This window comes from Peromyscus californicus, unplaced genomic scaffold (assembly GCF_007827085.1).
Source record: "Peromyscus californicus insignis strain IS unplaced genomic scaffold, ASM782708v3 Scaffold_1__1_contigs__length_55948999, whole genome shotgun sequence".
NCBI lineage: Eukaryota > Metazoa > Chordata > Mammalia > Rodentia > Cricetidae > Peromyscus > Peromyscus californicus.
Genome location: NW_026294492.1, coordinates 34,922,327 through 34,944,519, shown reverse-complemented (window position 1 = coordinate 34,944,519; position 22,193 = coordinate 34,922,327). Strand labels below are relative to the sequence as shown.

The window sequence follows — 22,193 nt, the reverse complement described above, 5'->3', positions numbered from 1 at the left end:
ACCCTCCTCCTCCTGGTCACAGCCACTGACACCCCTACCCAGGTCACAGCCACTGACACCCCTACCCAGGTCACAGTCACTGACCCGCCTCTTCCTGGTCACAGCCACTGACACCCTCCTAGGTCATAGCCACTGACCCCCTCCTCCTAGGTCACAGTCACTGACCCCCCTCCTAGGTCACAGTCACTGACCCCCTCCTCCTAGGTCACAGTCACTGACCCCCCTCCTAGGTCACAGTCACTGACCCCCTCCTAGGTCACAGTCACTGACCCTCCTCCTAGGTCACAGCCACTGACCCCCTCCTAGGTCACAGTCACTGACCCCCCTCCTAGGTCACAGTCACTGACCCCCTCCTAGGTCACAGTCACTGACCCCCTCCTAGGTCACAGTCACTGACCCTCCTCCTAGGTCACAGTCACTGACCCCCTCCTCCTAGGTCACAGGCACTGACCCCCTCCTAGGTCACAGGCACTGACCCCCCCTCCTAGGTCACAGTCACTGACCCCCTCCTAGGTCACAGTCACTGACCCCCTCCTAGGTCACAGTCACTGACCCCCCTCCTAGGTCACAGTCACTGACCCCCTCCTCCTAGGTCACAGTCACTGACCCCCTCCTCCTAGGTCACAGCCACTGATCCCTTCCTAGGTCACAGTCACTGACCCCCTCCTCCTAGGTCACAGTCACTGACCCCCTCCTCCTAGGTCACAGTCACTGACCCCCTCCTCCTAGGTCACAGTCACTGACCCCCCTCCTCCTAGGTCACAGTCACTGACCCCCCCTCCTAGGTCACAGCCACTGACCCCCTCCTCCTAGGTCACAGTCACTGACCCCCTCCTCCTAGGTCACAGTCACTGACCCCCTCCTCCTAGGTCACAGTCACTGACCCCCTCCTCCTAGGTCACAGCCACTGACCCCCTCCTCCTAGGTCACAGTCACTGACCCCCTCCTCCTAGGTCACAGTCACTGACCTCCTCCTCCTAGGTCACAGTCACTGACCCCCTCCTAGGTCACAGCCACTGACCCCCCTCCTAGGTCACAGCCACTGACACCCTCCTCCTAGGTCACAGTCACTGACCCCCCTCCTCCTAGGTCACAGTCACTGACCCCCTCCTCCTAGGTCACAGTCACTGACCCCCTCCTCCTAGGTCACAGGCACTGACCCCCTCCTAGGTCACAGTCACTGACACCCTCCTCCTAGGTCACAGTCACTGACCCCCTCCTAGGTCACAGTCACTGACCCCCTCCTCCTAGGTCACAGTCACTGACCCCCTCCTCCTAGGTCACAGTCACTGACCCCCTCCTAGGTCACAGTCACTGACCCCTTCCTCCTAGGTCACAGCCACTGATCCCTTCCTAGGTCACAGTCACTGACTCCCTCCTAGGTCACAGTCACTGACCCCCTCCTAGGTCACAGTCACTGACCCCCCCCCTCCTAGGTCACAGTCACTGACCCCCTCCTCCTAGGTCACAGTCACTGACCCCCCTCCTAGGTCACAGTCACTGACCCCCTCCTAGGTCACAGTCACTGACCCCCCTCCTAGGTCACAGTCACTGACCCCCCTCCTCCTAGGTCACAGTCACTGACCCCCTCCTAGGTCACAGTCACTGACCCCCCTCCTAGGTCACAGCCACTGACCCCCTCCTAGGTCACAGTCACTGACCCCCTCCTCCTAGGTCACAGTCACTGACCCCCCTCCTCCTAGGTCACAGTCACTGACCCCCCTCCTAGGTCACAGCCACTGACCCCCCTCCTAGGTCACAGGCACTGACCCCCCTCCTAGGTCACAGCCACTGACCCCCTCCTAGGTCACAGTCACTGACCCCCTCCTCCTAGGTCACAGGCACTGACCTCCTCCTCCTAGGTCACAGTCACTGACCCCCCTACCCAGGTCACAGTCACTGACCCCCTCCTAGGTCACAGTCACTGACCCCCTCCTAGGTCACAGTCACTGACCCCCCCTCCTAGGTCACAGGCACTGACCTCCTCCTCCTAGGTCACAGTCACTGACCCCCTCCTAGGTCACAGTCACTGACCTCCTCCTAGGTCACAGTCACTGACCCCCTCCTCCTAGGTCACAGTCACTGACCCCCCCTCCTAGGTCACAGGCACTGACCCCCCTCCTAGGTCACAGTCACTGACCTCCTCCTCCTAGGTCACAGTCACTGACCCTCCTCCTCCTAGGTCACAGTCACTGACCTCCTCCTCCTAGGTCACAGTCACTGACCCCCTCCTAGGTCACAGTCACTGACCCCCCTCCTAGGTCACAGTCACTGACCCCCTCCTAGGTCACAGCCACTGACCTCCTCCTCCTAGGTCACAGGCACTGACCCCCCTCCTAGGTCACAGTCACTGACCTCCTCCTCCTAGGTCACAGGCACTGACCCCCTCCTCCTAGGTCACAGTCACTGACCCCCTCCTCCTAGGTCACAGTCACTGACCCCCTCCTCCTAGGTCACAGTCACTGACACACACACACACCCCAGATCACAGCCACTGACCTCCCCCATTAGGTCACAGGTCACAGCCTTCTCTCTGTGTGCCAGTCCAGGCAGGACCCAGCTTCCTCGGCCATTAGGTGTCCTGCTTCCCCTGGTATAGAAATTGGCCTTCTGCCCCTCGCCGCCATCTCTTTGGTGGTAGTGATGATGGCTTTGTTCTTTGTCCCTTTGCTGTTTGAGTAAAGTACTCAAAAGGAGAGGGCAGTATGGGTGTCAGTTTTCTGACCATCTGATCGCTTTTCTGTTAATTCTTTCAGGCTATCAGCCTCCCAACATTATTTTAGATATTCAGCCTGGAGGGAACCACGTGATTGAGGATTCTCACAAAAAGGTATGCTATCCATCCCCTGTGCGTGGACAGAGTCCTCGGTGGTAGATGTATTGCGTTCGCAGTTTCCGGTGGTCAGGGCAGGGTTTCTGGCAGAGCTGCAGCACAGATGTCAGGCCAGGGGCATGGGAGAGTGGGAGGGGGCCTGCTCTAGGTCTCCGGGTACCAGTGAGGGAGCCTGCTAACAGATGGCTGGTCCCTGCTGTTAGCGAGTGCTTGCTCCGTCCTGGAGCAGACTCGGGTTAGCCTGGATGAAGACAGCCTGGGCAACCCTGGGATTCTGTCTAACCTCAGATGTTTCTTTTAGATCACAGCCCAGATGAAATTCCTGTATGAGGAGCTTGGACTTGACAGCACCAATGCATTCGAGGATCTTAAGAAATACCTAAAATTCTGAAATGCTGCCTTCAGCTGGGAACAGGAAACACATGGAAATAATAATTAGTCTTATTTCCAGTTGGGTTAGCAAAAGTGAGATTTTTTTTTTAAGTTATTACATAATTTTTTTTAAAGTTGTTTCTTCGTGTAAATTTTGCTTAATGTACTTCTCACTTGTACCATTCACACCAGCACATACCCCTAGCCTGGGAAAGTAGTTTTCGGTCGTGCTCCTTAGTAGGATGTGGAGAAGGAGCCAGAAGGCCTGGGCAGGAGACCGCCAGGCCTCCCTTCCAATCAGAACAGCTTCATGCCTATTAATAGAACTTTCTTTGACCAGTTTACAAATCAGTGTCCTAAATATTTTTAGACACTGGCAGTGAGTCGCCTGTCAACGCCCACAGCTCCGCTGTAAAGAAAAGAATAGCATTCTTCAGATTCAAATGCTTTAGAATTTGGGAATAATCTTTTCAACGCTTTATTGTTCTTTCAAACACTTGAGAATCTTCCCTAAAACAGTTGCATTTGTGCTACAGAAATGTAAGAATTGATGGCCACGCATGAGGCTTATTGAGCATCATGCTGTGTGTATTAATGTGTATATGTTAAGACATCCTGGAGGCAGGGTGGCCATCTCGTGAATGGAGATTCCTAACACAGGCTGTACAGAATGTCCAGTGTGCTCGAATAGCATGCGCGATTGGAAACAAAGCATTTGTCTCTGAAAGCTGCTTGGTGATGGAGGAGAGTCTTCATGCTGTGTTCCAAGATGAGTCCTTCTCCCTTCTCCAGAGAAATGGCATGTGTATCAACGTCACTGCCTTTGGAGGCCGAATTGGTACTTAATCTTATTCTCAGTTTTGTAGGAAGATCCGAAATGATTTCCTGTAGATTTAGCAGAGTTGATGATTCTCCAAAATTCAGGACCACAGTGAAGACTTTATCTATGCCATCCATCTCTCTTGTGTACACAACAGAGTGACTGTCATCCCTCAAAAGGCAAAACCAGCCCCTGCTGAGAAGCAGCTCTTTGGCATGTAGTAGACTTAAATCCTGATAAAGCCTCAAGGCTGAACTTGCCTGGGTCTTTTGGACCTGTTTTTTAAAAAGAATATTCACATAAATGTTTTATTTTAAGAATTATCCCCCCTCCAGAAAGAAACTTGCTTCCATTTGCCCTTTAAAATAACAGCCCAAATAAGTAAATCACTGCCAAATTATAAAGCACTTATAAATAGTTTATGTTTTCTGCTTGTCGGGGAGTCATTTCAGTATGCACAATGCTCCCACTTAGAGTTGCTGCAGAAGCCAAATTTGACTCCACTTTAGGACATTGAACCTGCTGGGATGAAGTCACTGTGCTGCGTTGTAACTGCCAGATGCCTGGAAGCAGAACCATCTGCGGGATAACAGGCAGGGCACTGTGGGTGCAGAGATCATGGGCCCCACAGACGTGGACTCTTAGATCCCTGGTGACAGGAAGGGCACTGCAAAACTGCAGAACCTAAGATACAGAAGCCTACACTTGCTTTCTTGCTGCCCCGCCCCACCCTGCCCTGCCCCACCCCGCCCTGCCCTGTCCCCGGCCATAAAAGGTTTTGTCCATTAAAGGTTTGGGGTTATTTTACAGTTACACAAAACATACCTAATTTTAATGCTGTTCTTTTCTTTTTTTTTTTCTCCTCATAAGCCTTTTTCTGTTACAGATGTCATTGTGATGGCTGGTAATATGCTGGCAGAATATTTTACCATAATTCCATTCCCTTTCCTTTTAAACATCTGCACTTCTAGTATTTCCTTACATTTTCAATCTCCTCCTCCCATGTTTTATATTATTTATTTAAGATAGATTATCAGACAGATAATTACTGTGTCAAAGAGTATGAACATTCAATACATAATGCCAAATTGTTCGGAGCCGTTGCCAAATCCACAATAATGTTCATTCGTTACACTCTAGCCAGCCACGTTTCCTGGGCCGGTGGTGGTGGTTGTTATTGTTGTTGTTTTCAGGTAGATGCTTAATAATGTGTATTTAATGACTATCTCATGGATGTTTAAAAGTGTCTGTTCTGTTTATCAGGTACAAAGTAATTGTGGTCTGTGTATACGACACACCGTGTTACTCATTCTCCATAGCTTTAGATAATGCATGAGAATCAGAGTTTAGTGCCACTCCCATGAGAGGCCCAGTGAGCTATTCTTTCCATCTCCTTTCATTTGAACTCTTTCACTGTAACCGTGGACCTGTCTGTTTCTCTTTACATCTCTCAAAGTACTTGTTTGATATATTTTGAAGCTTCTGTTAACATGCATAAAGATTAATGACTTTTGGTGGACTATTCACTGTCTGAAAATTGCATTTCTCTCATATAATGCTTTTCATATTGAATTCTATTTTGTCTGCTATTAAATATTTCCAAGCCTGCCTTTTGTAAGTCATTTTTTGGTCTAGGAGATGCATACACATACTATAAATTTGAGTTGCAATAAGAGTATCTACAAGGCCGAGGTTTCTTCAGGCACCCCCAGTTCCTTTCCATAGACAGACAGGACATGATGGCTGCTTGCATTCCTTCCTATAGGTCTCATGAAATGGGAACCCTGTGCCTCCGAGAGCATATTTGGGTGTGTGTACACAGATGGTGACAGACCATCCTCCGCGTGTTCTAACATGTTACAAGTGCTCTCTTACTGGTGTGGCTAACCTCTGTCTTAAGAGCCACATCTTAGTCCCGTGATCTAATGACCCGGCTTTCTGTTGGATAGACACGTCAGTTCTCACCCTCTGCTCTTGCCAACAGTGCTGCAGACAGACCCTTGCATATTTATCATTTGCATGTGCATGAATATTCAGAGATGCAGATATCTAAGAGTGAAAAATGTTTACACTTCAGAAAGTGTAAACATTCTTTTGATGGCTAAATTGCAAGATTCCTGTAGTATTGTTAGTTATTTATGCCATTTTAGCTGTCTCTCATATCTGCATTTTTGTCTTATCTAATCTGAATATTTTTGTTTTTTTTTTTTTTTTTTTTTTGGTTTTTCGAGACAGGGTTTCTCTGTGTAGCTTTGCGCCTTTCCTGGAACTCGCTTTGGAGACCAGGCTGGCCTCAAACTCACAGAGATCCGCCTGGCTCTGCCTCCCGAGTGCTGGGATTAAAGGCGTGCGCCACCACCGCCCGGCAATATTTTTGTTTTTTAACATGAATTCAACCCATTCGTATATATGACTACCTTCTTCAATATCCTTCTGAAACCTCATTTTATCTTTTATTCATAATAACATTATTCTTTTGTTTAGGGATTTCTCCTTTTTAAGAGATTTCTATTAGATCAATTAGTATGCAGTTCTCACCCTCTGGTGTTTTAGAAAGTTCACATTTATGTCTGTCTCCTAATCCCTTAAAACTTAGTGACCACTTTAAAATAAATTCCAGAGAAAGGGTAGCCAGGCTTGCTGTAAAGACTAGAATTTCCATCACAGCTGGGAACTCAGAGACAGGGATTTCTGTAAATGACTCTTCATATGGGGCCCTGTGTACTAGGTCATATTTTACCAAAAACATAATTTCCAAACTCCTTACTAATTGAAAATTACAGGACTAGTCTGTGATAGACTTCAAGAGTCTTAGTTGAGGTTTTACACATGCCCGGGATGTTGGTAATCCATGTGGAAACTCATTTCTTATTTCTAGACCCAACGTAACATTTTCATGGATACTTACTTCCACATTCACGGTGTGGTAATCAGAATTTGTGGGCAGCCAAGTGTGGTTGCCTTCAGAAAACCCAGCATTTGAGCTGTTGTCCCACTGCATCGGTGACTTTGACAGAAGGGTATTCTGTGTCACAGACCAAAAAGAGAAAGCAGTGATGAGGTCATTACAGGAAATCCGTCTGGACCCTTCCTTGACTACCGCCAGTGACCCCTTCAGTTCTGAGCTGACGTCGGCACACCCTGGCCTTCGTGATGAAAAAGCCTTAACATACACTATTGGTCAGCTTTGTGCTTTCAGTGGGAAAACAGCGAACAATCTCCTCGATGGAAACACACTTTTCCAAACTGAACTTTGATGTACTTAGAATCTGCTGCCTTTTTTAAGAAAACAGAAAAGGATTTCAGAATATCCCACTAGCAGTTCCTGACACCCCATGCTGCTGTAGACTGATGGCAGTAAAGAACCCTCGCTGCCAGACCTGGCCGGTCCTGACTTCCGCGTGCTCCTGCGCCCACCCTGGTCATTGCATGTGAGCACCCACACATGGTGAGCCGATGGGAGAAGACTCTCTCTCACACAGTGAAATGGAACTGCGCAGATTAAAGGGTCAGGATGCCATCTACCCAGCAACAAAAACAAAGTCACACATTGGTAACAGGACAAGGCAGTGCTGTGGTCTCATCGCTAGCAGGTCAAAAACCAGAGGTGAATTCTTCCTTGTGGGAGAGGACAGTGAATAATATGCAGAGTAAGTCACTGGTCCTCAGGTGTCGGTGTGCCTCAATCTGCAGGGTCCTTGGTTCTATCCAAGAAGCTCAGTCATGTGACTCAGAAGGCATCACTCCCATGAGCTCCTCAACCACCTAATCAGGAAAGGAGCTGATAACCCTTACTGTCAGCAGTGAAAAAAAAAAAAAAATGTGACCATGGGGCTAGGGAGATGGCTCAGGGGTTGAGAGCACTGGCTGCTCTTCCAGAGGACATGGGGTTCAATTCACAGCACCCACATGGTGACTCACAACCATCTACAATGAGATCTGGTGCCCTCTTCTGGCCTGCACTGCAGGCGTACATGCAGACAGAACACTTACACAAATAAATAGTTAAAAATTTTAAAATAGTTTTAAAAAATATGATCATGACATTCAGAACTGAAGTAGTAGTGGTAACTTGTCTGACAGTGTAGCCATGTAGCTAAAAATGTATCATACTTACAGTATCATAGCTTTCATTGAAATTTGTAATGGAAATATCTCTCATCCCTAATTCTTCGCCATAGTAAGTTATGGGTGTTCCTGGGAGTGTGAAAAGAAGCATATTCATGGAGTTGACGTACTGATTGCCCAAGCGAGAGGTCAGCCGGGTAGTCTCTGGTCCACCAGTCTGAAAGGCAGATAGTTTTAAGAGCACAGCTCCACACACAACTTCATGAAAGAGTTGCCCTGTTTGAAGTAGAAAGTCCCCCCAGCATGCACAGAGATGGGTCCCAAGCCCACCACCTGCTGTGTGACTGACTGTTCATCATGGCTCCTGTGCTGGCTCATTTTATGTCAACCTGATACACGCTAAAGTCATGAGAGGAGGGAGCCTCAGTTAAGAAAATGCCTCCATAAGATCTGGCTGTAGAACATTGTCTTAATTAGTGACCGATGGCAGAGGCCCCAGACCATGGTGGGTGGTGCCATCCCTGGGCTGGTGGCCCTGGGTTCTATAAGAAAATTGAATAAGCCATGGGGAGCAAGCCAGTAAACAGCACCCCTCCATGGCGTCTGCTCCAGTTCTTTACTCCAGGTTCCTGTCCTGACTTCCTTTGATGATGAACTGTGATGTGGAAGCTTAAGCAGAATAAGCCCTTTCCTCCCCGAGTTGCTTTGGTCATGGTTTTCATCACCATAGCAATAGAAACCCTAACTAAGACAGCTGCTGACCGACAGAGTGGTGGTCAGAGTTCTCAGAGTGCTCCTTGCAAATGGTAACTGCAAATCAGGAAGTTTAAAGGTTCGTTTTCATGTTTCTCCCCTGTGAATAATAAATACCAACAGCAAAGGAAACAAGTTTGTTTTCCTTAAAAGGCAAGACAAGGGCCAGTGAGAAGGCTTGGCTGTAGAAGGGCCTGCATGTGAGCCTGGTAACCTAAATTCAATGCCCAGATTCCACCTAAAGGTAGAAGGAGAAAACCAACCCCACAAAACTGTCCTCTGGCCTCCATGGGTGCACCAAGGCATGCACATGCTGGCCCCCACACACATCATGCACATGTAATTCATCGTAAAAGATGTGTCTCTATTGTTCTGACATCCAAACTACCCAAAACCAATTTCCAGGGGTAAATTGGGGGCCTGGGGAGATTGCTCCCGAGGTCAAGGGCTTGCCGCACAAGTGTGAAGATGTGAGTTTGATTCCCAGCACCCATGTGAACAAAGGCAGGGTTGGTGGCTCGCCCTAGTAATCCCATCCCTGGGGAGGTGGAGGAGTCTGGGGCACTGGCCAGACAACCTGGCCTAATTAGAGAGCCCTGGGTCCCAGTGAGAGACCTCAAAAATAAGGTGGACAGGTCCTAAGGAGCAACATCCAAGGTTGACCTCTGACCTCTTTGTACACACATACATACACACATGCAGGTATGAACATGCACACACACATATAAAGACAAAAGGGAAATTAGTTCTTACAAAGAAATTTACAAAACTGGGCATGGTGACCTGTACTTGTAATCCCAAAGTGTAGGAGGTGGCCCAGGCCCAGGTGGGGAGGTCATGAATCTGAGATCAGTCTGGGCTACACAACAAGACTGTCTCAAAAAAAAAAAAAAGTGCATAATCTAAGCAGAAATTGTCTGTGCTCTCTAATTATGTGTGGTTTCCACGTGGTAAACACTCTGGTTACATATCAGAATGTGTGCTGCTCATGAAAGCGCCTGAGAACTCTTCCCACAGCTGGATCCAATGGGCAGATGTTGATCACGGCGCTCTGCTGCGCAGAGAGCATGTTCACACCTCAGTCAGATCTTGTCCCCTCACACAGTAGTCTGCCAACAACTTCACAGACGAAGAAAGGAGCTTTGAGAAAGGGCAGCATTCAAGTTATAGTACAACAGACAGACAGCCTTTGACTATGAACTTGACTGCTACAACACAGGAAAGGGCCGTCTTTCTTTTCTCTTAGGTGTGCTAAAGTAACCCCCATAATCTTTGTGTATCTTTGTGAGTCATTATAAAGTGCTTTTCTAGTTTGTTGTTGTTTTGTTTGTTTTTTGAGACAGGGTTTCTCTGTGTAGCCCTGGCTGTCCTGGAACTCAGTCTGTAGACCAGGCTGGCCTCAAACTCAGAGATCTGCCTGCCTCTGCCTCCCAAGTGCTGGAATTAAAGGTGTGGGCTACTACCCCATGGCTCTGCTTTTCTAGTTTTATGACCAGAAAATTTAATCATACATTGTCTCCTTTTATTCTTTTCAAGTATCGTAAGCTATTGGGCAAACTTTCTCAGGTCAGCTGACACCCAGTAAATTCTTCCTTTGCAGAGTTGAAAGCAGAACATCTTTCCCTGAGTGGTTCAAAGCAGTGGGCACAGATGGCCTTGATCCCACAGACCGAGGACAATCCCAGTCACCCATGCCACTAGAAACTGTCAAAGTACTTTATGTAACTGCTCAAAGAACATCAGAAAAGCTGTGACATCAGGGCACATCCAGCTGGCAGCATTAGGATCTCAAAAGCTCTCAACAGCAGTGGTAGAGCACGTGCCTAGCATACATAAGGCCCTGGGTTCAATCTCCAGCACCACTGACAAACCAGTTTAAAAAAAAAAATCTCCCAAACAAGGAAAATATTGGCAAAAACTAAAATTCCACATTTTTCAGAGCATTTAAAATTAACAAAAGACAACGGCAATTCCAGATTAATTTATTCAGCAAAAACCAAAGTGAGCGCTTCATATCTGTAGTGTTTTAACTTTCCCTACTTTTCCTCTCTTCAAGCCCGTGATATGCTCAACAGCCCTACCACCAGCAACTAAAAAACAGATGCCTAAGAGCCCTGGGTAGGATTTATAGTTCAATGGACGATGTATCGTCCGGGACCTGCTACTGTGTAGAGGGTCTCAGTACACTTTCGGTTGAGAGTCATCTAATCTGACCCAGGACTGACTACGCAGACAATAGAGTCTCATTCCTATAACACTTGTGACAACATTTGGCCTTCCTATGGCGGTGGTATTACACCAACTGAGGCCAACCCAAGCCCTATTAGAAGAAGCAACTGGGGATTGAGATGCCCAAGAGAGGCCTGCAAATGTTCCTATGGAATCCTGGGGCTCTAGGAAGCTCTTGAAGGACAGGCTTGTGTGCATGAAGAGCTTCTACAGCGGTCCAGGGAAGGCTTTATCTAACCTCTCATCTCAGCTGACCTAAGGCTCTGCCTGCCCAAGTAGAATGGGAAGGGCTAAGGCAGGGTTGTAAGGTGGATTGCTAGGGGGTAGATGCTTGTCCCCGCACACGCACACATAGAACCCCTCAGCAATGGCAGGAAGACTCATCAGTTCAAGGCATCTAGAGAAGCACCCGCCCCCCCCAAGTCTGGAGAAACTGCCCCATGGTTAAAAGCAATACTGCTCTTGCAGAAGACCCGAATGTGGCAGCTCATGTCTCCCTGTAAACATAAACTCCATGGGATTCAACACCCTCTTCTGGCCTCCACCACACTCACTGTGCTCCTATCACACACAACCACAACAGACATATACACACAGACAGAATTAAAAATGTAAAGAAAAAGAAAATCTTTGAAAAGAATCTCCAGTGAATAACAAAGCAGAGGTGTCCTAACCACAAAACAAATGAGCAGGTTTTACAGAACTCATCTAAGAAAGGGACCAAAGAACAAGACAATAGACACTAAGGAAGAAAACAGGATTTCTAGAATTACCTTACCTACCACCAAAAACATCCAGGTCTAAACAACAGTAAATATATATATATATGTATATATGTATATATGTATATATGTATATATGTATATATGTATATATATATATATATACACACACACAACCCATAACATAAATATGAGGAAAGTTGACGGAAAATGTTGTTGAGATTAAGAAAAATTAAACTGAGCCAGGCAGCGGTGGCACACACCTTTAATCCCAGCACTCGGGAGGCAGAGGCAGGAGGATCTCTGAGTTCGAGGCCAGCCTGGTCTACAGACTGAGTTCCAGGACAGCCAGGGCTACACAGAGAAACCCTGTCTTGGAAAAAGAAAAAAGAAAAACTAAACAACCATCAAAGGTTATTTTAAAGAGTGTTATTGTCTTTAGTTTTATATACGAATTTTATAATATATAATATATAATAATAATATAATACAAAAAGAGAAACCTCAGCTGTATCTGCAGACTTGGCAAGCATGAGAACCATGTCTCACACATAGCAATATGGATAATTACGAAAAGAACCAAATAGGAAGTTTGGAGTTGAAAATCACAATAATAGAGACTGAAATATCCCTGGGAGTGCAAGAGATTTGAATTGCCAGAGGAACCAGAAAGCTGGCAGACAGGCCAGCTGAGTTGGTCTAAACTGAGGAAGAGAAGAATGGAGGAAGATGAACAAAGTCTGTGAGGCCCATGGGACACGTCATGCACCACACACGGGAGAGAAATCTCCAGAGGAAAAGACGCGCTGATCTTGTTTGAAAACAAGAACCAGGGCTGTGGCTGCAGCTGCTGCTAGAGCGCTTGCTGGCAGTGTGGGAGCTCTGCATTCCTTCCCTGCACCGGTAAAACAGGGCGTGGCAGCACACTCCTACACCCATACTTGGGGAGTGGAAGCGGAAGAATCAGAAGTTCAAAGTCATCTTAGCAACATAGAAAATTTGGGGCCAGCTGGAGTTACCTGACAGGAAAAGGGGGTTGGGCCTCAGGCAGGTCCTTCACAAGACGCCCTTATAAAAGGGAATAGAACTGTACCTCTTGTTGTCCCTGAAGACCCTTCTAGTGGACAAGACATGGAAGGTGGAAGATGGTGACCCTTATAGCCAGGATTGTGTGGATCTTCTTTATTGTTGTTTGTTTGTTTGTTTTGAGATAGGGTCTCACTATGTAATCTTGGCCAGCCCAGAAGTCTCTGTGTAGATCAGGCTGGCCTTGAATTCATAGAGATCTACTTACATCAGCCACCAGACTGCAGGGATTAAAGGCATGTGCCACCATGGCTAGCTGGGTCCTCACCCTTAAGATGAAATGTGATGTTATGGAATAGTCTTTTTGTACACTGTGAAGATGTGTTACGTTCATTGGTTTAATAAAGAGCTAAATGGCCAATAGCTAGGCAGGAAGAAGCTAGGTGGGGAATGAAAAAGGACAGAGTCACACCAGGAGTAAGGTCACCGAGGGACAAAGATGCACCTCATTTTAGAGGTGCCTGACTGTCCAGCAAGTACAACGGATTGCTGTGTGCTGTGCATGAGGGCTTACCATCCAATTGGGCCATTTTCCTTCTGGCATGTTTTCCATCCAGGATGTGATTACTTCATATACAGTGTGCCCAGAAAGACTGTCCAGTGTGGTGAAGTAATTGTTAAAAGGAAAATCAGCTTCCTTGACAAATGGCAAGCCGTAGTACATCATGGTCCTCTCGATGCTCTCTGCTGAGACTTCAGTCCCCATGAACCTGGAAGAGTTGGCAAACTTTCTTATCTTTGTTCAGTTGGAATCTCCAATTCACCCCTGCATGATCTGGAAAGCCCCATTCCTGTCTGTCTCGCCAAACCCTGGAGGCTCCAACAAAGACTCAGAAAGTCTCCAAACAAAGGAAAGGCACCAAAAAGCCCGGTTCCACATTCTTGGTGGCTACAGCAGCCTCCTCCCCTGAAGTAGCCAGCCACCCGAGTCCCTGCCTAAAGTGCTCAGCTTTTGACCATACTTGGGCACAAACCCAGCTTGTGATGGACACATCCTCACCCCTCACCTACCATCTATATAATCTCCCTGCTTTAGTTTGGGCATGCAGCTTCTCCAGCCTCTATCTCTAGGATGGCAGAACCCACCCAGGAGTTGTTTTGCTCAAATAAACCTGTTGTTATAGTTTTTCAGTTTGGCTTGATCTAGTTTACTGCATTGGCAGAGAAACCTATTATGAGGGTGGGAGGGGGGAGTGGGGGAGAAAACCTATTAGTCTTCAGCCTCTGACAAAAGAATGGGAACAGCTCTGCTTAGAGCTTGCCATGATCGTAGGTCATGGCAATCTCAGACCTCCTCAGCGTTTAGCTTCTTCATATAGTGGCAATCAGCACAGAAACAGCTGGTCAAAGTGTAGAGAATCAGAGTCCGTGGAGGTTCAACCACCAAGGGGACATGCACATCACACCTGTCTTTAAGGCTCGGGGATCTTTGCGGAAGAAGGGATGGGAAGACTGGAAGAGCCAGAAAGGCCTTGGAGGACTGAAGCAAAACAGCACCCTCTAGACATGACAGCTGTACTTACAGACTCCTAGCGGCTCTGGTTGCCTACACAAGATCAAGTCAGTCAACTCTCTAGCCTGGATAGCTAAAGGACTCATCATGAGTGCCCCTACCCCTAGCTGAGAAGTCACTGACAGATGGGCTAGTGAGAGAGGACTGGTCCATTTTCTTTAAGGGTGTGGTCCCTGGTAGGTTGACCACACTCCCGTAGATGGTCCCACACGTGTGAGTATGTGAGCAGCATACACTGGACTCAGTGGGTTATTTATTTTTAAAGAGGACATAGAGTTGGGGGTGGGGTACCAGGGTATCCTAGGGGGAGTTAAAAGGAAGAGTGTTGGTGAATATAATCACGCATCGTTAGATAGGGCTCTCCAGAGAGCAGGACACGAACACAGAACTCGGTTCGCCATCAATAGTATTCTCTGCTTTCTACACCCGACTAAAACTCTGACATCTTGAGGACCTTCTTTAGAGAGTTCCATCTGTCCACTTAGAATTTCCAGTCTATACCTTCATATAAAAGGTCTCCCCTTTTTATTGATATGCACTCTGAAAACCACTCAGGATAATACAGACACTTGACATGGCCCTATCAGCTGCCGCCAGCTGGTTGAGGGGGCACATTAACGGAAGTACGGTCTTATATGTGCCAATGAATTCCCCACCTCTGCCATGACTCTCTGAGTCCATTGCCTTCTCCAAGGGCGGGGAGGGTGGAGCTTCTTTAGCTGTTCTTGAGCATTCTGTTTCATGAGCTACTTAGAAATACAATGAATCCTTCATCCAAGATTCTTTTTTTGTTGTTTTTTGTTTGGTTGGGTTTTTTTTGTTGTTGTTGTTGTTTGTTTGTTTTTTTGGTTTTTCGAGACAGGGTTTCTCTGTGTAGCTTTGCACCTTTCCTGAACTCACTCTGTAGCCCAGGCTGGCCTCGAACTCACAGAGATCCTCCTGCTTCTGCCTCCTGACTACTGGGATTAAAGGCATGCACCACCACCACCCGGCCATCCAAGATTCTTAAGACCAGATGTATCTCAAATTTTGTAGGATTTTTACATTCTTAGAATATTTCTATAGAACTTTATTCACTAAGAGTTCCTGATCCAAACTTAGAAATTCAAAATGTGCCTGGGTGGTAGTGGTGCATGCCTTTAATCCCAGCACTCGGGAGGCAGAGGCAGACAGATCTCTGTGAGTTCTAGGCCAGCCTGGTCTACAGAGTGAGTTCCAGGACATACACAGAGAAACTGTTTCTCCAAAACAAAACAAAAAAAGAAAAGAAAAGAAAAAGAAATCCAAAATGCTCTAAAATGTTTAGATTTTCATGTTAGAGATGTTGAACTTATAACTTAACAGTGTTTCTAACATGCCAGACACTATTTTAAGTGATTTATGTGCATGATCTCATCTAACTTCACAATAGCCTTCCAAGGATTATGACTATTACTCTTCTTTTGATGAGAAAACCCATTTCTTCCAACTGACATCCCCAAGGTCACTGAGCTACAGAGCAGGACCCCACCTCGGCCCCTTGATCTCACAGCTGTGCTAACCCCTGGGATCTCCTGACAGTTCAGCTGGAATATTTGGGTTCACACTATTCAAACAACATAGCCCGAGTAATAATGATAAAAGTAACAGTTCACAGGGCTGGAGAAGTGGCTCAGCAGTTACAAATGAGTACTCTTGAAGAGGATCTGAGTTCAGTTTTCAGAACCCATGCCAGGTGATACTGTAACCTGCAACTCCACCTCCAAGGGGATGAGTGCCCCTATTAAGGCACCAGCACTCACTCACATGTACAAAACCCATCCACAGACACACATACAAAAGCAACATACATTGTATGAAATTCCCAAAGAATAAAAAATATTTTGGGGTTGGGGATTTAGCTCAGTGGTAGAGCGCTTGCCTAGCAAGCGCAAGGCCCTGGGTTCGGTCCTCAGCTCTGAAAAAAAATATCTTAAAGGTCACATCTAATACCTAAACAATATATTCTTTCAAATTATTTTCATCTCTAGCACTCTACAAAAGAAGAAACTGAAAATCAGCAAAGATAAGCAACATGAGAGATTGCTTCACACCTTGGCATAACCAAGCAGTAAATTATAATTATGTAGGTACATTTATTTTTTTTTTTAATTTTAAAAGGTGGGAGTGCAACATGGCTCAGCAAGTGCCATGCAAACTTGGTGATCTGAGTTCAATCCCTGGAACTCACATAAAGGGAGAGAGAAGACAACAAGGCCACTCTATGACCTCCATTTGTGTTCCATGACACCTATGCCCTTACACACATATCACACGCACACATACACACACACACACACACACACACATCAATAATAATAATAATAATAGAATTCAGTTATAGTTACGCAGGGCCTTTCAGAACAGAACTTGGGCCTGTGGTTACCGGTATCTGCCAGGCTCCCTGCTGTACTGGTCCATGATCTGCCGGAAGTCCCGGACAATGTCATGCATTCCCACCTGAGTAGTGGTGAAGTCGTGGTAAAGCTCCGAGTAGTGGGTGACAGTGTCCTGGGGAAAACAGACAGCACAGTTAGCACCGTTTCACACCCACAAGGGCTCCGTGTAAGTTCAGACGGTCTTACCAGATGGCTTGAAGCAAGGAGATATTTGCTCAGTGGTGGTCCTAGAAACCTTGGTACACAAGAGGCTTGTGGGTAGTGGACACTCACCACTCTTAGTACTATCACATGGGCTCTTAAGTCAGTAACTTTAAAAATCTAGTGAACAGTAAGCATTCCTAGATCACCCATTTTAGTAAACTAAATTTTACCAAATACCAAAACTTTAATTACAAAACACCTCTAAATATAAATGCCTAAATGCTTCAGATGTTTTTGATGAAGATAGAACTTGTAAACCAGGCAGTGGTGGCGCACGACTTTAATCCCAGTGCTCAGGAGGCAGAAGCAGGTGGATCTCTGTGAGTTCGAGGCCAGTCTGGTCTACACAGTGAGTTCCAGGACAGCCAGGGCTACACAGAGAAACCCTGTCTCAGAAAAAAATAACAGAGCTTGTTGTACATCTATACTGTGTCTGCTTACAAAATGTCAACATTTCTCTTTGCTTCTGTCTCCATTCTTCATGGTTACTGTTAACCTTCTTGGGGTTTCAGTGATGGCTTCTGATAGTCATTCCTATGGAGGATTAGAAAGCTCAAAAGACTACAGCTCACATGACTGTGGTCCTGGGTTGGACACAGACTGGCCAAGCTGTCCCAACCTGACGTGCGGCCTGTCGGCAAGTTCTCTTTGGTTAGGTCAGCTTCACCTATAAAATGAAAGGGTTTGACTTGGGGTGGGAGGTTTACCCCGGTGTTTTCCTAAAACTGCTTGTTCTTCAGATTGCGGAGTCGCTTTGCAGACATATGCTTTATCACATCACATTCTCATCAGCAAGGTGACTTCAAAATTTCCTCTCCAAGCAGAAGCTAGTATTCTTTTTTTTTTTTTTTGAGCCTGTCCTGGATCTTACTCTGTAGACCAAGCTGGCCTCGAACTCACAGAGATCCACCTGCCTCTGCCTCCCGAGTGCTGGGATTAAAGGTGTGCGCCACTGCCGCCCAGCTCAGAAGCTAGTATTCTTTGAGGAAATGGGCTAACACTGCCTGTTGTCTTCATTTTTCTGTCTTACCAGAAGTTATGAGCAAAAAAAACTTATAATAATAATAGTAATAATGATGTTGATAATAATGGGCTTAATTATAACCTTTGCTTCCTGACATAGTCTCACAATCAATTGCTCTTTAATTAGGTAGGTAAGTGAGTAGTTAATTAGGTAGGTAGGTGAGTAGTTAATTAGGTAGGTAGGTGAGTAGTTAATTAGGTAGGTAAGTGAGTAGTTAATTAGGTAGGTAAGTGAGTAGTTAATTAGGTAGGTAAGTGAGTAGTTAATTAGGTAGGTAAGTGAATAGTTAATTAGGTAGATAGGTGAGTAGTTAATTAGGTAGGTAAGTGAATAGTTAATTAGGTAGATAGGTGAGTAGTTAATTAGGTAGGTAGGTGAGTAGTTAATTAGGTAGGTAAGTGAATAGTTAATTAGGTAGGTAGGTGAGTAGTTAATTAGGTAGGTAAGTGAGTAGTTAGGTAGGTAGGTGAGTAGTTAGGTAGGTAGGTGAATAGTTAGGTAAGTAGTTAATTAGGTAGGTAGGTGAATAGTTAGGTAAGTAGTTAAGTAGGTAGGTAGGTAAGTAGTTAATTAGATAGGTAAGTGAGTAGTTAGGTAGATAGGTAAGTAGTTAGGTAAGTAGGTGAGTAGTTAATTAGGTAGGTAGGTGAGTAGTTAGGTAGGTAGGTGAGTAGTTAGGTAAGTAGTTAATTAGATTGGTAGGTGAGTAGTTAGGTAAGTAGTTAATTAGGTAGGTAGGTGAGTAGTTAGGTAAGTAGTTAGTTGCTTTATTTAATGAAGTTGAAAGAATGCATAAATTGGCTCAGGACAAAAGGTAGAAGCTTGAGAACAAAATATCGAAGTGAAATTCATCTTACATAATTGGCTTCATTAAGAGTATCATACTATACACAAAATTTTAGACTTCCTTTCAACCACACAAAGCACTGCTGAGATTGATCTAGACCGCTGCCTGTTGCTGTGATTTGCTTATTTGGTTCACGTAACATTCTATCCTGTAACACACGGTGCTCCACTATTTTGTAGTATGTGTTGGGACTACTGTCTACTTGACTGTAAAAACTGGGGTGACTCTAGCAGAGCGGTCAGCCAGAGGAATAGGGGAGCACGTGAACTCCACATGTCGGGGTGGGGTTGAGGTGACAGTCAATAGTGTAGAGCCCTAAAGAGCTCAGCTTCTGTAATGAGGCAGGCTTTGTCTGGGATTCCGTTATCAACCTCTGTAATCGTGACTCCTGAGGATCACTTAACAAAATCATGAAGCTCCTCTCATTAAAATGTTGAGAGACTTAGATGAAACATTCATCGTTAATTCCCTTCTGTTCTGACTGTGACCTGATCAATTGAAAAGTCCCAGGAAATTGAGGCCTCTACCTTTGAGTCTAAGCAAAATGAAAAAACAAAACAAAACTCAATGAACAACCGTCCTTCATTCAGTAGACCTTTGTTAGTCCATCCTGTGTCCCCAACACCCTCACTGAGGAAGGGTTCTCAAGCAAGCCCTTGCTCTGTAGAGAACCAGTGGAAAGGGCCACCCAGGTGCATGCATCAGAAAGAAAATACTCCCAAGGTCTTCCTGTGGGCAGGACTGGCTCATCCTAGACTGAACAGGGACAGCTCCCAGGGAAGACTGCTCCCACTTTTGCAGAGGACATGCTTGGTTCCTAGCACCCATGCAGTTAGCCCTAAGGGGACCCAACACCCTCTTCTAACTTTTGTGGGCACCTGCACTCAGGTGCACACACCCACACACAAACACAAACACGCATAAACACATACTTTTTAAAGTATCAAAAATTTTGAATGCCAAAAACAGAAAACAGTCTGATAACATTTTCAGATGAGGCAAAGGAAAAAAGTTTAAAAGAAGACTTACGGGAATTTGGGATGGATTTACTTGGATTTCATTCCTCAGGTCCTTCGCTTCCAAAAGAAATTTAACCGCATTGAAACTAAAGCCATCGACACCCTTGGAGAGCCAGAACTGTATTATTTCCTAAACACGGAGAAGCAGAGCACTTGGTTACATCAGCTACAGACTCTAGACAGAACATTAAGAGAGGCTCCATGTATAGGTGACTATCAGAATGGCTTCCACACACAAAACATGTTATCACACACACAACTTCACTCGCAATCCATAACTGGTTCTCTCAGTACCAGATGCTGGGTTTGGTGAAAGTATTCCAGGCAAGAACAGCTATGGAAATGCTGTTGGGTTCCCTGGGCAATTAAAAAAAAGGGGGGGAGGGAGTGGATAGCTGCCAGGCAGTAGTGGTGCATGCCTTTAAAACCAGCAGAGGCAGTTCGAGCCCAGCATGATCTACAGAGTGAGTTCCATGACAGTCAGGACTATACAGAGAAACCCTGTCTTGAAAAAAAATAAAAATAAATAAATAAAATAAAAGGAACAGCACTTCCAAAGGTGTGTAGATAAGAGGGAAGTAGCAGAAGTTGGACTTGCCAAGCCGGGCAGTGGTGGCGCACACCTTTGATCCCAGCGCTTGGGAGGCAGAGGCAGAGGCAGATGGATCTCTGTGAGTCAAAGCCAGCCTGGGCTACCGAGTAAGTCCCAGGAAAGGTGCAAAGCTACACAGAAAAGCCTGTCTCGAAAAACCAAAACAAAAAAAAAAAACAAGTTCGACTTCTCATGTCTAGCTTTGGAGGCAATGGCAAAAACTTGAAACTGGAAAGGATGAATGGAGAGTCCTGGAAGGTTTCAAGCAGAAAATGCTGTGATCTGATTAAAAGGTTAAGAATACAGTTGACATAGACTAGCAATTCCACACCTAGGTACATACCCAAAAGAAATGGAAACATATATCGAAACAAAAACTTGAATGTTCATGGTAGCAGGGTTCTTAAGCTGAAATTATCTCTGATGGTAAATCCATCCATGTGATGACTATTACCTGATCACAAAACAGAAGGAAGTACTGGTGCATGCTGGGACATGCCTGAATCTTAAAAGCGTTTTTGCTAAATACAGGGAATAAATATTGAATTATTTCCTTTCTATAAGTTGTCCATAATAGGCAGATCCATAGAGAGAGACAGGTTCAAAGACGATGGACAGAATGGAGTATGAGGGCAGACTCGGGCCAAGCTTCTTTGAGTGTGAGCACATCCAAACAGCGAAGCAGTCCCGTGGGTGCTCTGGCTTCCTGGAGTCTACAGACGAGGAGGACGCACAGAAGAGCTGGGGGTGCAGTCAGTTAGCTGGTGCCCGGGCTGAGGAACTCAATGGAGAGATGCCACACACACCAAACCTGCTGGGCACACCAAGTCCCCTGGTTTGAGGAAAGGGGTCTCAGAAGGTTCTGGACCGACTCACTAGGACTAAGCCGGAACGCCAGACCTGGTTCCTGCTGCACTGTCGCCCTGGGCCTTCCTCACTCCTCATTTGTATATACTCACTAAGAAGCCCCAGTTTTTACCAGCATCAGATGCCACCCCACCTAGGCTCAGCCCCGCATGGTCCTTTGTCTTACAAACAACAACACTGGTCAAGTCAGAGCGCCGCTGTCTGTAAACCTCCCAAGCCAATTTGACAAGGTGTGGGAAAGCATTATCTTGCATGCTACTGCAAACATTAAACATGTGCGTGCTGCTTTTCTAGAATACAGCTAACTTTCCTCATGAGCTCTTTACTCACTTCAGAATCTTGGCGTGGCTAAATATTAACCTCTATTAAAGAATGAGAAACGTGAGCTGGAGAGAGGGCTCAGCAGTGAAGAGCACGTGCTACTCTTGCCGAGGATCTGAGTTCGGTTTCCAGCGCCCATGTCAGGAGGATCACAGCTGCCTGTAACTCCAAAGGCTCTGATGCCTCTTGGCCTCCAGGGGCACCTGCCCTCGAGTGCGCATACCCACACAGAGACACAAGAAAAAAAAAAAAAATAAGTACTTTAAAAAAAAAAAAAAACAGAATGAAGAATGAGTGTCCTATACTCAGTGGCCTTGTTCCATTGAGTGTGTTTGTTTAAAATGCTGAGGATGAGACCCAAGACTCCAGGACTATCAGGAAAGGCCTTGGCCACTGAGCTACACACCCAGCCCTGATGAGACATTTTAAAAGCTGAACCCATACAACCCAGAGTTTGCTCTTAAGAAGCATTTCCTTCGTGTTACTTATTCTCTCCACCAGATGAG

At 46.0% G+C, this 22,193-nt stretch overlaps 2 protein-coding genes across 4 annotated transcripts in view; one reads left to right on the top strand and one right to left on the bottom strand.

Annotated features, from left to right (window-relative positions):
• Window positions 1-3,343, top strand: part of Prepl (prolyl endopeptidase like) — a 35,344-nt gene extending 32,001 nt beyond the window's left edge. For all 3 annotated transcript variants that reach the window (XM_052746456.1, XM_052746455.1, XM_052746454.1), the window contains 2 exons: window positions 2,757-2,830; window positions 3,135-3,343. In XM_052746456.1, coding sequence (XP_052602416.1) covers window positions 2,757-2,830; window positions 3,135-3,224 — 164 coding nt within the window. In that variant the 3' untranslated portion in view covers window positions 3,225-3,343. The remainder of the gene's footprint in view (window positions 1-2,756; window positions 2,831-3,134) is intronic.
• A 324-nt stretch (window positions 3,344-3,667) lies between these two features.
• Slc3a1 (solute carrier family 3 member 1) overlaps window positions 3,668-22,193 on the bottom strand; it is a 32,591-nt gene continuing 14,065 nt past the window's right edge. The window contains exons 5-10 of the mRNA XM_052747343.1: window positions 19,918-20,037; window positions 16,801-16,925; window positions 13,398-13,593; window positions 8,143-8,310; window positions 6,934-7,050; window positions 3,668-4,300 (exon numbers count right to left, since the gene is read on the bottom strand). Coding sequence (XP_052603303.1) covers window positions 3,857-4,300; window positions 6,934-7,050; window positions 8,143-8,310; window positions 13,398-13,593; window positions 16,801-16,925; window positions 19,918-20,037 — 1,170 coding nt within the window. The 3' untranslated portion in view covers window positions 3,668-3,856. The remainder of the gene's footprint in view (window positions 4,301-6,933; window positions 7,051-8,142; window positions 8,311-13,397; window positions 13,594-16,800; window positions 16,926-19,917; window positions 20,038-22,193) is intronic.